General features: G+C 41.0%; 1 protein-coding gene across 1 annotated transcript; it reads right to left on the bottom strand.

The window, feature by feature from the left end:
• Nucleotides 1-2,839: 2,839 nt before the first annotated feature.
• smg9.S (SMG9 nonsense mediated mRNA decay factor S homeolog) lies at nt 2,840-14,317 on the bottom strand. Its single transcript, NM_001097020.1, is given in 14 exon segments — nt 2,840-3,162; nt 4,425-4,569; nt 5,715-5,840; nt 6,823-6,930; nt 7,943-8,049; nt 9,187-9,272; nt 10,373-10,468; nt 11,229-11,340; nt 11,515-11,627; nt 12,489-12,586; nt 12,889-13,114; nt 13,275-13,349; nt 13,932-14,091; nt 14,280-14,317. Coding segments are annotated over 13 exon segments (1,527 nt in total). The 5' UTR covers nt 14,088-14,091; nt 14,280-14,317; the 3' UTR covers nt 2,840-3,083.
• Nucleotides 14,318-15,722: the final 1,405 nt, after the last annotated feature.

Genomic DNA, 15,722 nt, shown 5'->3' with positions numbered 1-15,722 from the left:
TTATTTATTTAGTTTCCATTCCAAGATGTCAAAGAATACATGTACTGCTAATAGGAGTGAATTTTGTTACAACAGCACCACCTGTTGGCCATTTTCTGATTAGTCTGACCACCAAGTAGTCAAGGAAGTTATTAGGGGAAATTCGTTATTTATTTTGTTTTTATTCCAAGACATTAAGGAATACATGTGCTGTTAATATGAATGAATTTTGTTACAACAGCGCCACCTGCTGGTCAGTTTCCCACCAGTCTGACCACCAAGTAGTCAAGGAAGTTGTCAGGAGAAAGAAAGAGGCTGCTCTGATGTTCTTCTGCTTAGGAAAGATTTAAGAAAAGGTTTCTAATTCTTTTCTCTAATAAATACGAATGTTCATTGCAAAATTACTTAGAATAGCCCCCTCATCAATTTTATTACTCACTTATTTTAAAGGTTTCCTTATCCTTTAATTGCCTTCCTGACATTCAAGTTTTTTGTCGGAGGAAAACTCAATTAGAATTTTCCGGTCTTTCGTATTCGATGGAATATTAGACATTTGAGTTGTTTTCATAAATGACCTCCCATTCCAGTTGTGAGTGCATCCGAATTTATTAGAGTTAAAAAAATTCACATAACTTTGAAATTGGACCTTTGATAAATGTGCCCCTTAGTGTTACCCCACTAGATCTCTACATTGTCTAATATGTGCCTGTAGCCACTCAATATAATCAATTTGGAAACAGAACTCCATTTACTTTCCAAGCCGGTGAAAATACTTTATATAAAATGCTCAACTCAATGTGCCAATAGAAACACAGAAGCAATAAAATACATGCGCTATAAGGAAAATCTGTGGGGCTGACATTTTTTTAGCCGTATTGGTTCCTGAGAGGGGGTTACAAGTATTTTGGGATTCTGCCTGAGGGTGCAAATGGCAGTCTATACTTGGCCTTTAAAAGAAACTAAAACCCCTTTCTAATAAAAACCCCTACCCTCCATAGTCCCCCCTCCGCACAGGAGTTAACACTAGTGATGGGCAAATTTATTCGGCAGGTGCAAATTCGCGGCAAATTTTCGCGTTTCGTTGACATCAAATAAATTTGCGACATTGCTGCGAAAATTCACCCGCATCATAGTTTTTGGACGCCGACAACAATTCCGACGGCAATTTAGATACCGGTGACAATTAAACGTACGCCCATTGACTTTAATGTGCGTCAGATGTTGCCGCAAATTAATAGCGTTTTGCGAATTTTGCTCTGATCTTGTTTCACTAATTTTTCAGCGAAGTGAAACGGGACAAATTTGTCCATCACTAGTTAACACAAGTAAATACCCCTAAGCCTTTAATTACCCCTTGTTGCAGAGTCAGCGCAGCGGAGTTCCCGGCGGCCATCTTTAGCTGCTTCGGTAATCTAAGGAAGCTCCGTATTGGCGTATGCCCAGTTGGGACATTTTCCCGTTTCGCTACAATTGCACATGCGCCAAAAATTACTGAAGCGCCGGGATAAGACCTGAAGGGCCTAAAAATGGTCCTGTGAGCTCCGCTGACCCTGCAACAAGGGGTAATTACCGTCTTAGGGGTATTTACGTATGTATGGGGGGAGGGTTTTTTATTAGAAAGTTTAGTTCTCCTTTAATGATTGCTTGAACTGATGAACTTTTCTTTACCTTCATTATATTTGCACTCTACACTGCAGCCAGAGTGTATTGACTTATCAAAAATCAAGGGGAAAAAAACCTACTAACCGCCTGCAGATTAAAGGGGTTGTTCACCTTTAAATTATTTTTTAGTATGATGTAGACAGTAATATTCTGAGACAATCTGCAATTGGTTCTCATTTTTTTCTCATTTGAGTTATTTAATTTTTTTTTTCGGCATCTATCCGGTTTGCAATTTCAGCCATCTGGTTGCTAGGGTCCAAATCACCCTAGTAACCATGCACTGACTCGAATAAGAGACTGGAATATGAATAGGAGACGTCATGAATAGAAAGATGAATAACATCGATATAATATAGAGCAATGTATGGAATAACATTTTTTAGAATAGGGTCAACATTCAGCAACTTTAATTTCGAATCCCGCATGTTCCTGAATCACGTCCGACACTCTTCACAGCCAACACTGATTGCACTTCTCACACATATAAATATGCAAAATGCAGCCTCAATCTTCTCTGTGCTGCAACTTTAATAATTTTGTCTTTTTGGCTTCATTTGGATAAAGGGTTTTACTATTGTTGGAAAGGTGTAGTCTAGTCCGAGGGTAGAAAAACATTATAATGGTTTTTAATGGTGTCGTTTTTATTTCTAAATTACACTGCAAATAATTCACTCTACAATATAAAATGACATTCCTGAACCAACAAGTGTATTTAGTTGTAATATTGGTGTGTAGGTGCATCTCAGGTCATTTTGCCTGGTCATGTGCTTTCAGAAAGAGCCAGCACTTTAAGATGGAACTGCTTTCTGGCAGGCTGTTGTTTCTCCTACTCAATGTAACTGAATGTGTCTCAGTGGGACCTGGATTTTACTATTGAGTGCTGTTCTTAGGCAGCTGTTATCTTGTGTTAGGGAGCTGCTATCTGGTTACCTTCCCATTGTTCTGTTGTTTGGCTGCTGGGGGGGAAAAGGAGGGGGTGATATCACTCCAACTTGCAGTACAGCAGTAAAGAGTGATTGAAGTTTATCAGAGCACAAGTCACATGACTGGGGGCAGCTGGGAAACTGACACTATGTCTAGCCCCATGTCAGATTTCAAAATTAAATATAAAAACATCTTTTTGCTCTTTTGAGAAATGGATTTCAGGGCAGAATTAATCTATTAACTGATGCGTTTTGAAAAACAAAACAAAAAAATGTTTTTCCACGACAGTATCCCTTTAAAGACTCATACAGCTCTTCTCCAAAACAGGAACAACCATTTGTTTCATCAGCGACATATCAAACATTCTCTCCTTCAGGATCGTTCCTGGTCCCATCGCCTTGCACAACATGAATGCCAAGGAAATCGATGAGCCTTCATATTGTGCCCCTTTTTAGCTTGGCCAGTCTTCCCTCAACCAGCAGCCGACCATTTTATTAGCCATTCTTAAAAGCGGGACATTAGCCCAGTAACCTGCTGTACTCTGAAAGTGCTGATGACTTCTTTACACCATCCCAAATCCGGGCAGCATAGTGGAACCTGGGCACAGAAATATTCATATGAGAGGAAAGAATAAGTCAGACAAAATGGTGGCGGATCAGCAAGGCTGTGAGCAGGTACCAGAGATTTGACATTGCCTGGGCCGGGAGAGGCCAACTGAGAGCAGGATTACTGGGGCTCATTTATCAACACTAGGTAAATTTGTCCATGGGCAGTTACCTACAGCAACCAATCAGTGATTAGCTTTTTAAAGCCAGCTTCAAATAGAACAACGAATGCAGCAATCTGATTGGTCACCATGGTTTACTGCCCATAGGCAAATTTGCCCAGTGTTAAATGTAAATGAGCCCCACTGTCTTTACCAATTAAATGGTAGCAGGGATGGGATTTATGGGTAATAACGACAAAGACTATATCTTCATTTTTTTTCGATCAACCAATAGCCCTGATAAGCCAACTAAAGCCATACACTTAGGGGGTTATTTATTAAAGTCAAAATGCCAAAAACATGAAAAATTCTTGTTTTTTTAAACGTAAAATCTGAATTCTTAGTGAAAAAAAAAATATATATTCAAGGTTTATTATACCCAGATGATGGAAAGTCAGAATTCGAAAATCCGGCAACTCAGAGCAGTTGTTTATAAGTAAATGGGAGAGGTTCCAAAGATATCCTGGGTTTCGTGCAATACCGGTAATCTGAAGATTTTCTGGTTTTTGGCCAAAAATCCGAAAAAGTCTTACGATACAAATGTATAAATGTGTTTTTTCCTGCACAGGAAATCTTTGGGAAAATGTATTGATAAATAAGGTGAAAAACCCATGTTGATTTGGTCGGAGTCGTTTTCAGAAACTAATGAGAAATTCGGAATTTGATAAATAACCCCCTAGGCTTTCATGCAAGTGTCCCTGTGACTGGAGACGCATCCATTCAAAAACCTGTAACTCTCTGCACTATAAGATTTCAAACCCCAAAACTAGGGATGCACCAAATCCAGGATTCAGTTCGGGATTTGGTCTTTTTCAGCAGGATTCGGATTCGGGCAAATCCTTCAGCCCAGCCAACCCGAATCCTAATTTGCATATGCAAATTAGGGGCGGGAGGGAAATCGCGTGACTTTTTGTCACAAAACAAGGAAGTACATTTTTTCCCCTTCCCACCCCTAATATACAAATTAGGATTCGAATTTGGTTCGGTATTCGGCCGAATCTTTCGCAAAGGATTCAGGGTTTGGGCCAAATCCAAAATAGTGGATTCGGTGCATCACTAACCAAAACTGAAATTGGTATTTACTTGCACCTACCAGTTCTTTTCGGTCAGGATGGTGTGAGAGAGTTGAGGGCGTGACATGGACATGATCTGGCTGCGCAGTCTGCTGACGAGGGAATGGAAGCTGGGGTGCCCCTTGTATGCCGGCAGGAGGGAGAACAGGGGGATTCCACTGGTGCCTAAAATATACCCAACATAATATTTGAGGATGAATAAAACTTCACAAAACAACTTCAAATGTAAACTGTGATTTAAAGGAGAACTAAAGCCTAACTAAGGAAGTAGCTAGAAATGTTGTACATTATGTTTTGTGCTTCTGTACCAGCCCAAGGCAACCACAGCCCTTTAGCAGTAAAGATCTGTGTCTCCAAAGATGCCCCAGTAGCTCCCCATCTTCTTTTCTGCTGATTCACTGCACATGCTCTGTGCTGCTGTCACTTACTGAGCTTAGGGAGCCACTCACAATATACAGTACACATAGAATAGAAATGTCACAATATAAGGCTGATTAGTAATTAATACACATAATTACTACATGGCAGCACAGAAACCAGTGCAATTAGCATCAGAATTTAATAATCAGCAGACCTGTAGCATTTATGTCATAAATAATCAAAACAGCACAATTCAAATAATATCTGCCAGAAGCCGATACAACAAGACTGATTAATAATCAGAATATACAGACTGCACTGGGTCCTGTGTTGTCATGTAATCTAATGTGGATTTTATAGTTTTTGTATTGTTTAATATAAACTTTCTCCAACTCTGCAGAACCAGTGGCTGCAGCAAAATAATCCTCCAAATAGAATCCCATTTTATCTGTTTAAATCTGACTCCATGATCTTTGTCCCTGCAGCTGGAGTTGGAAACAGTAAAGGGGATGTAAAGCCAAAATAAAATCCAATACAAATCTCTACACAGTCACCGACTGCTCTACAGGGAAACAAACAAAGCTGCTTGAGTTCTGCATGGCTGGGAAGTAAGGCGAGGGCTCCCCCTGCTGTTCATAAGTATCACTGTTTCCCTGCAGAGCAGTTAGGGACCGTCTGACAATTCCTATCCACAGCAGTAAATGAAGGGAGAATGTCACTGCATACAGACAAATTTCTTATAAAAACGGTACAGGTTTTTTAATTAAAGTATATTGGAGATAGGTTTCTTTTATTAAAGAAAATAAAAATGGGATTTTATTTTTTTACATGCCCTTTAATTTTAAGGACACCTTTATTCTGGCATCAGTCGGATTTAGCAATGACCAAGGAATGTTGTTTAATGAGCTTCTGAATTAACAAGAGATAAATAAAGAAGCAAAGAACATTACCTGCCCTGGATATGGTCTCATCAGCGTCACTCTCCATGGTTGGGATGAGGAATAAGTTCACTTCTGACTCGACAAAGTCATAGGGCAGACCTGGGAAGATGTTGCAGTCCAGCATGGAAAGGGTGCCTAGAGGAACACAGTTTTACATTGCACAAGCAGCTCTAGCACAAGCAGCTCTAGCACAAGAATGCTATTTACTAGTTACAATAATAAATCATCAACGTCAAAGGGATATTATTTAACGGACAATGCAACGGAAACAAAGACCTAGAGAAACAAACACACATCTCAGGGTTATAGTCGAAAGGGGCAGAATTGTCAGTGTTGATATCAGTAATCTGCTGCACTCTAAAGAGACTGTGCAAAAACTCTCATGTGAATTAATGTTAGAAATAATTGATATTCCTCTACATTATTTTAGATTCTTTAAAGCAACCTCCAAGGTTTCGGGAGTTTGTCAAACAGAAATCTGCACAAGCAATTCCTAAGATTGAACTTGAGGCATTAGCAATACTGCTCTCTCTCATTTACAAACATACTCTTAAAGGAGAAACAAACCCCTTATTAAAAAAAACGCTACCCCCTACCCTACATAGACACCCCTCCCTCTACCCCCCCCCCAGCCTAAGTGTTACCCCGGGCAAATGCCCCTTACTTTTTAATCTCCCCTCGGTGCAGATTTAGTTCATGGGCGCCATCTTCTTCTCTTCGGAAATCTTAGGAATCAGACAGGCGCTAATTTTTCACGTTCATGGGCGCCATCTTCAGCCATTTCAGTAGTCTTGGGAATGAGACCAGCAATTCGGCAATTTTTGTGAGTATCGACGCATGTGCAGAAAATTGCTCCAACTGTGCATGCGCCGAAACTCACGAACATTGCAGAAGCGCCTCATTCAAAAGATTACCGAAACAGCTGAAGATGGCGTCCGTAAACTCGAAAATTTAGGGGCACTTGCCCGGGGTAACACTTAGGCTCGGGGGAAGGGAGAGGGGTAGAGGTTTTTTAACATTAGGGTTGAATTCTCCTTTAAGTATATTCTGATGAAACAATGTAAAAACACTGAATATCAATGAAGAATTGCATGAAACGCCTATAAGAAGCCCGTACCTTTGTATCTCAGGTGTGAATGGAGCATTAGTTTATCCATAACCGTGTGCATCTGCTTCAAAGTGCGGGGGCAGAAATCCTCTCTCTTGGATTTATTCTGCACAAAAACTAAAAGACAAATCGGGAAATAAAAGCATATATATATATATATATATATATATATATATATATATATATATATATATATATATATATATATATATATATATATATATATATATATATATATATATATTATTGTCACCTTACTTCACCATTGGTCAGGCCAATTACTAGGGATGCACCAAATCCACTATTTGTCTCTGAATCCCTGAATCCTTTGTTAAAGGGGTGGTTTGCCTTAAAACTACTAGATGTTTTCAGATAGATCACCAGAAATAACGACTTTTTCCAATGACTTTCTATTTTCTATGTGTGACCGTTTTTATAATATTGAAGTGTAAAGTTTCATTTTTCCCCTTCTAAAGCAGCTCTGGGAGGGGGGTCGCTGACCCTGTAAACTGTTCTAAATGGATACATTTAGTTGATACATTTCTTATCTTTGTCCCTGCTGAGCAGAGTTTCATTACAGGCAGCTGTTAGAATTGATACAATAGTTGCTTATATTCCAGAGATGCTGCTGAGAAATGGATCAACTAAATGTTGTAAAATTGTAACAGTTCAGAGTCTGCACCTGAATTACTGAGCTGCCAGACTCAAACACCAGAGACACCAACATTCAACTTTAAACTTAGATTTTGAAAAAACAGTAAAAAATAAATAATGGAAAATAATTGAAAAAAAGTCTTTATTTCTGGGGAACAATCTAAATATAACTGAATTGAAAAAAAGTGTTTGGATGCTTTAAAGATTTGGCCGAATACTAATTTGCATATGCAAATTAAGGGAGGGAAAGGAATAAAATGTTTACTTCCTTGTTTTGCAACGAAAAGTCATCTGATTTCCCTTCCTGTCCCTAATTTACATATGCAAATTCGGATCTGGTTCGGCCAGACACAAGGATTCGCCTGAATCTGAATCCTGCTGGAAAAGGCTGAATCCTGGCTGAATGCTGACGTGAATCCTGTATTCGTTGCATCCCTACCAATTACACAGAAAAAAAAATCAGAATCCTTCTTACCTATGTGTGGATAATACTCAATGCCTTCATCTGAGCCAGAGGAGCCACTTGACTCATGACTGGGAGAGGGAGTCGATGGCTTCAGCATTTCGGCTGTCTGAAGAAAGCTGGAAATTAAGCAGAATGTCAGCATCTGACATTTGCACCCTGCAAATCTGTCATTTCATGGGCGGTGTTGGAGTCCCTGGAATAAACCCTGGTGCCCTCATATATACCCTTGTCTGCCCAGCTGACATCAAATATTAGTAGTGTGAGTTGTGAGAGCGTTAGGATTGGTGCATAAATGTGTGTGGTTGGCCTGCAATTTCTCACTGTACTACAGTCATGGGAGCCATTATCTACTAGAATGTTAGGAACCTGAGGTTTTCAAGATGAGAGGGTTCCTTCATTACCATGCTTTAAAATCTGTTAAAAAAACCCCTGGGGAGAGGGGTTATTAAATTAAAGGCACTTAGTTTGCCCAGGAGCAGTAACCCAAAGCAACCAATCAGCAGGAAGCATTTAATGGCCCTCTGTTTAAAAGCAAACATCTTATTGGTTGCCATTAGTTACTGCTTAGGTGTTAAAAAATAGGCTTGTTTTGCCACCAGCATTGATTAATGCAGATTCGTTAAATCCTGTCTTATATTAGAGACAAAGTAAAAAGAACACTTGTTTAAAGGAACAGTTCAGTTAAACTGGGTAAATAGATAGGCTCTGCAAAATAAAAAATATATCTAATATAGTTAGTTAGGCAAAAATGTAATGTGTAAAGACTGGAGTGACTGGATGTGTAACATAATAGCCAGAACACTACTTCCTGCTTTTCAGCTCTCTAACTCTGAGTTAGTCAGTGACTATAAGGGGGGCCACATGGGACATAACTGTTCAGTGAGTTTGCAATTGATCATCAACATTCAGCTCAGATTCAAAAGCAACAGTTATGACTCATATGCCCCCCCTCAAGTTTCTGATTGGTTATTGCCTGGTAACCAGTGGAAAGCAAGAGAGCTGAAAAGCAGGAAGTAGTGTTCTGGCTATTATGTTAGACATCCAGTCACTCCAGCCTTTATACATTACATTTTTGCTAACTAACTATATTTAGATATATTTTTTAATTTGCACAGCCTATTTACCCAGTTTTTATTTTTTTTACTAAACAATTCCTTTAAAATGGAGTAAATGACACTTCAGAGCTTTTTGGATAAATGGTTTCCAGATAATACTCCGTATCGAGTGCTGTAACTCTTGGAACGCCCTCTTACCGGTATAAATTGAAGTCTGTGAACCAATCCTGTACAACGATGACAACATGACAAACTGTGAACAAAAAGGCAGCAATTTGTAGAGACTGCAAAAAAAACAAACAAAAAAACGATTATTTTAGCCTTAAACAAACAGAGAACATGTATAAACAGGGCAGGGCCCAAATGGAAGCAATGGATTGCTATTCTAACACCTTCGGGTTCCTAGAAGGCACTGACAATATATAAGCAGTGCAGGGGACGTTGTGATGAAAAGGACTAAAAGGAATTGTAACACCGAGTGTTGTGTCTTCACCACTCTGCTCAGTAGTGCAACAACTCAGGTCTCCCAGAACATCCGCTATATGGCACTTATATGTGGGACAGTGATAGAGAACGATGCACAAAAGATGGAATGATGCGGCAGCAGCACACAAAGCTTTTGTCCCTCCTGATGTTAAAAGATAAGCAGAAGATACGATACTGATAAGATCAAAAGATAAGATACTGCCTCTTCCCACCTGAGTTTTAAGTAATGAACAAGCTATGACGACATTTTCAGCTTCAATCATGAGATGATAATGTCAGGATCAGCCGGGACTCGAACTCTGCACTTGCCATGTGAGCCACTGGAGGCTCTTGGGACTGGTCCTGACCTTGTTATTATTGTTCTCAAATCTGTCTGTTTCCTGTTTGTCTCCTCCCTGTTCTCCACCCACCTCGTTTCCCTCATGTGACTCCCATTCCCCATCACCTTCCCTTTATAAACCCCGCCCTGAGCTTTACCTTGTTCCTGAATACCTTTTACCTTGACCCTGAGTGAGTACCTTGAAGTTCCTGTGTTCCCCATTGTTTCCTTACCTGTGTGGATTCCCTGATTACAACCTTGGCCTGACCCTGATTATCGCTTTGCCTGTTCCTGCCTTTTTGTTTCTGTATACTGGTTGACATTAAATATTCTAAATCATGTCTTCGCCTCCGATCATCTATGGGTACACCCCTGAGCTTCTGCCATACCCACTCCCTATGGAGTGGCTAACTGCAGTTACAGTGGCTCCTCGCTGTAAACCTTAAGGATAAATGGATTGTGCCATATATAAAAATGCATTGATAGAGAGATCTGAATGCCCATCTATGTTCAAGTAACATACATTACAGAGTAAGTGTTGCCAATATCTCATGCACCCTATTGGTTCATCTCTCTTACCTGCATCTCAACGTAGGTGTGGGGGAGATTGTATTCTGGGGGCAGTTTTCGGTCATTATTGATCAAATGATCCAGTATTGCTGGGCTGAGAATAGGCTGAAAAACAACGCAGAAAATAGTCATGTGTGCCCTACTGCTACCAGGACTGGTACATATAGGTCACATATACATCTTTATACGAGACGTTGGTGCAAATGCTTGAAGTGACCACTTATTATTACACATGTCCAAGGAAGCGAAATAAAGACAAAATAGATCCTCTAATGCCCTAGACATGAGCCCACCCTAAAACAAATGTGGCATGCCCCTCAAATGGTTGGGAAAAAAATGCTAATACAAAAATCTTTAATAGTTAGAACTTTTGAAGGCAATACCGCTTTAAAATGTGAAAAAACGCCAGTGTTTTTTTTAGAACTTTTATGACTTTCCGGCATACAGGATATGATGTCACTGACATAAGATCGAGGTGGATGTAGCTTCATCTTATCAGTTCTCCAGGTCTACGGTGGAGTAGTACTCTAGTGATAGAGGCAACGTTCTGTAAAATTCACCTGCGTATAGGGCGCAAAACTGTGCTATCAACAGTCTCATTACTGTCCTTTACGCCTGTTAGTAAATTGTCAGTGTCCCTGTGGATAAGATTTGTGGCGAATTTTCGCTATCGACAGCCACTTCGCCCTTTAGTAAATCTGCCCCTATGTCTCTATACACAAAGCACCCACAAGCCAGCTGTACACCATCCACACAAAAGTTTTTATACCCTAGAAGCCGTATATCAGTCCAATTAAATTAACCTGCATAATATTCTCTTTTCACATTTAGGGTCCTCGTAGCCCTACTATATTAGCATGTTTACCTGGGTATCAAGGAAGATGATTCTCTCCTGGCTAATGAAGAAATCAATGCCGCTAGTCTGGTTCCCAGCTCTTTCCCTCACCTCCTGGCTCTGCATCCGGAACACGTAAGACCTGGAAATCACAGTTAACACAGCATCAGAAAGGCACTTGATATATCATATGTTTCATTATTCAGAATGTAAATATATGGAAAAAAAGTTCAGAAATTCCCTCTAACAAATAAAAGTGCAGTAAGAGATCAACAATCCCAATGGGCATGTGAGTAACAAGGCAAGTGGTCGGTACCTTTGATCATCATCCGGAGAGTTTGCTGATAACAGGGACATCAGGGTGGACTTTCCTGTGCCTTGTAATCCTAGCACCCCAACTACAAGCACATCCGTCTGGTCCAGGAGGAACTAAAATAGTCATTGGTAAATCACTCAGTTTTATACATGGACTAAGATTAAACACAGGCACTGGCATTTCAAGACTGGCCTATATGTGATTAAATCAGTAGCAAACCTTGCAGATTTGATCAAAGCAATAGGAGTGTGATTATAAGTCTTGCAGAAAGGAACAACATTTTCTCTCTACAGAGAGTACAGGCATGGGAGCCATTATCTACTAGAATGCTAAGGATCGGAGGTTTTCAAGATGAGAGGGTTCCTTCAGTACCTCTGAGATGGCCTATGATTAAGTGCTGGGTAAGCATGAAACGCGTTAGGCTCCATGGCGGTTAATGTTGTATTTTAGATGTTTCAATAAATTACATTTTTAATATAGCATGACTATAGGGGATTTTTTTGGACTTTATATGTATTACCTCTGTTTGGTCACTAGAGGTCTCTGCCATGCTTTCTGCATTTAAGACTGCTTTTTAGTCCCAACTGCCAAAACATTTTTTTCGAGGGTTTCTTCAGTACCATGCTTTAAAATCTGTTAAAATGCTTTTTTTTTGGTGGGGGGGGGGGTTATGAAATAAAAGGCACTAAGTTTGCCCAGGACCAGTAACCCAAAGCAACCAATCAGCAGGAAGCATTTAATAGCCCCCTGTTTAAAAGCAAACATCTTATTGGTTGCCATTAGTTACTGCTTAGATGTTAAAAAATAGCCTTGGTTTGCCACCACCATTGCAGCATTGATTAGAACGTGAACATGCATGATTTAGGCAATTTAATTGAGGATTTGGCTTCCTTCATTGCCCTGAGTCTCCTTCTCAGAATTTCTATTGGGAGAGCAAATAGCAGACATAATCTGATCAACCCATGGCTTCCTACCTCAATAGCGCTGTCACACCAGTTCATGTATTCATCCACCAGTTTGATGCTGTGTTTCATCTTCTGAGGAGGCAGCAGTTTGGCCTGACCAACAACAGCTGTGATGAGAAAATGGGATCAGCGTGCGACACACTAAAATTCACCCAACAGTCCCGCTTTATTATGGGCAGTTATACTCAAACTTACAGTCAGCTCCTTCATACAGGCAGCAGATATCTATGCTGATCATATAGTTTTGACTGCCCTTAGCTCATAACTATGGGGGAAACTGGGCTTTGCATGGGACTGATCCATAAAGCCTCCTGTGCAACCTCGACTTTAAAATGTTTTGCCCTTTCAATGACATTGGGGTAACCCTGTGCCATGTTTTAATAAATCACAGTTAAGAACTAGGACTTACGATCCACACTGCCACCGGCACTTGCTGCAGCTCCCATGCCCCGGTTCTGTATTTGATACACTGGTTGGGTGGGTCGCTGTCCTTCTTTCTCTACCTTGGCTACTGCAGCAGCAGGGGGAACGGCGGCGCCCTCTGCAGGGGCTGTTGGTTTTCCTTCTTCCCTGGCCTTCATCAGGACAATGGGCTTTTCTATAGGAGCCGGTGCCGCAGGGGTTGCTGCCTTTGCCTGAATGAAAGTAAAAAAGCACAGTATTAATTGCTCAGCAGGGGAGATTAGTATGGAAGCACAAGGCTAAACTGAGAGCTTCTTTAATCGCTGTGATGTTATAATCTTCAACTACAATTTAAAGCCACTTATTTGAATAAATGGCAGTTTGTTCACGTACCCTGTCGGAGGCTGGCTTGGCGAGGATAATAGGCGTTTTCTGAATTGTGTAGCCACAGCCTTCATCATTCCCCTCCTGAAATACATTAAAGGGTTATAACATGTGTAAGGCCAGGGGAATGAGTACAGTGCAGAGTAGAGTGCAAGGCCAGAGGAACAAGTAGACTCTAGAGTGTAAGGCCGGGGCACAGGTACAGTGTAGAGTAGATTGTAAGGCCAGGGGAACAAGTAGAGTGCAGAGTAGAGTGTAAGGCCAGGGGAACGAGTAGAGTGTAAGGCCAGGGAAACGAGTAGAGTGTAAGGCCAGGTGAACGAGTAGAGTGTAAGGCCAGGGGAACTAGTAGAGTGTAAGGCCAGGGGAACTAGTAGAGTGTAAGGCCAGGGGAAAGAGTAGAGTGAAGAGTAGAGTGTAAGGCCAGGGGAACTAGTAGAGTGCAGAGTAGAGTGTAAGGCCTGGGGAACTAGTAGAGTGAAGAGTAGAGTGTAAGGCCAGTGAACTAGTAGAGTACAGAGTAGAGTGTAAGGGCAGGGGAACTAGTAGAGTACAGAGTAGAGTGTAAGGCCAGGGGAACACAGGACAGTGGGGAGAGTCTATGGTTGAACATAAATCAGGTTTGTGCTGCACTTCATCATTGAGCCAATCACACGCTGGACTTGCCCATCTTTCCTGATCTCTGTCCCGGAGAACCGAGTCTTTCTCTCGTCCCGGCTCTGACAGGTTCAGGTTTCCCGCCGGTCCTTGGTCCATCCAGCGTCGCCTTCGGTTGCGGCCAGGGATAAACACATTGGGCTGACTGTGTCCTGAGTCGGACATGACGCTGCAATACACGGAATAATGATGGTGGGAAAGATTAATATTGTGACTGCTGAGGAGAGCACGGACTTAGTCTCTTATTTGTATGGAGCGCTGGATACACCGTAACTCTACAGAATATATTTATATCTGTGTGTGTTGCAAATCCACTTATTATTCAGCAGCAGGAATAAAAGAAATAAGCAGCAGTACCGCTTTTACTGGGACGGACGCTATTTTCTGAACACAGCCCGCAAATCCCGTCTCGCTCTTTCACTGTGTATCTCTCTCTACTTCCGCCGGCCGAGCCAAACGTCACAAGTCTCATCTCGCGAGATTCGGCTTCACGCAACACCCATACGAGGTTGATGACGTAGCACGTAGCCGGTTTAGCTGAATGGCAAATAAAGGGGCAATGTGGAAGAGAATTAGCTGCTGGTCATACGGAAATCAGTGCCGCCTGCTGCGGTGTGAGGCGTATGGTCCCCTCTTTTTTTTTATTTAAATATCCTCTTCCTCATACTTTTGTCAGGAAATCAAATAAATGAAAACTGGGTTTTTATGGTGGTGTTTCATACCTCCCAACTGTCCCTTTTTCGGAGGGACAGTCCCTCTTTTGACAGCTCAACCCGCAGTCCCTCATTTGTACTGGAAAGTCCCTCTTTTCTCTGCACTGAACAGCCAGAAAAAGAAACAAAGTTTCTCACTTAATTGGCTTTTAGCATAGAGCCCAGAACAGCTAACAGGTGCAAATAAGATACTTTGTAACAGATTTTGAGACACGAAAACACAGTTAAGAGAAGGAGAAATATTTTCAAACTTTCATAACCTGCCAAATTTTGTAAAACAAACATGGTAATTAGGGGGTGTGGCCACAGAAAGTGGTGTGGTCAAAAAATTGCGCTACGTGCGAAAAAAAATTTTTTGTCCCTCTTTTTACTTCCAAAATGTTGGGAGGTTTGGTGTTTGGCAGTGGCGGCTTCACAAGGCCCCGGAGTTTTTGTTTAAAGGAACAGTTCAGTGTAAAAATAAAAACTGGGTAAATAAATAGGCTGTGCAGAATAAAAAATGTTTCTAATATAGTTAGTTAGCCAAAAATGTAATGTATAAAGGCTGGAGTGACTGGATGTGTAACATAATAGCCAGAACACAACTTCCTGCTTTTCAGCTCTCTGACTGGGGGCAGCTGGGAAACTGACAATATGTCTAGCCCCATGTCAGATTTCAAAATTAAATATAAAAAATCAGTTTGCCTTTTTGAAAAACAGATTTCAGTGCAGAATTCTGCTGGAGCAGCACTATTAACTGACACATTTTGAAAAAAAAACATGTTTTCCCGGGACAGTATCCCTTTAAAGGAGAACTAAAGCTTAACTGAAGAAGTAGCTAGAAATGTTGCACATGATGTTTTGTGCTCCTTTACCAGTCCAAGACAACCACAGCCCTTTAGCAGTAAAGATCTGTGTCTCCAAAGATGCCCCAGTAGCTCCCCATCTTCTTTTCTGCTGATTCACTGCACATGCTCTGTGCTGCTGTCACTTACTGAGCTTAGGGACCCACTCACAATATACAGTACACATAGAATAGAAATGTCACAATATAAGGCTGTTTAGTAATTAATACATATAATTACTACATGGCAGCACAGAAACCAGT

Source organism: Xenopus laevis, chromosome 7S (assembly GCF_017654675.1).
Source record: "Xenopus laevis strain J_2021 chromosome 7S, Xenopus_laevis_v10.1, whole genome shotgun sequence".
NCBI lineage: Eukaryota > Metazoa > Chordata > Amphibia > Anura > Pipidae > Xenopus > Xenopus laevis.
This window is presented reverse-complemented; position numbering and strand designations above follow the sequence as displayed.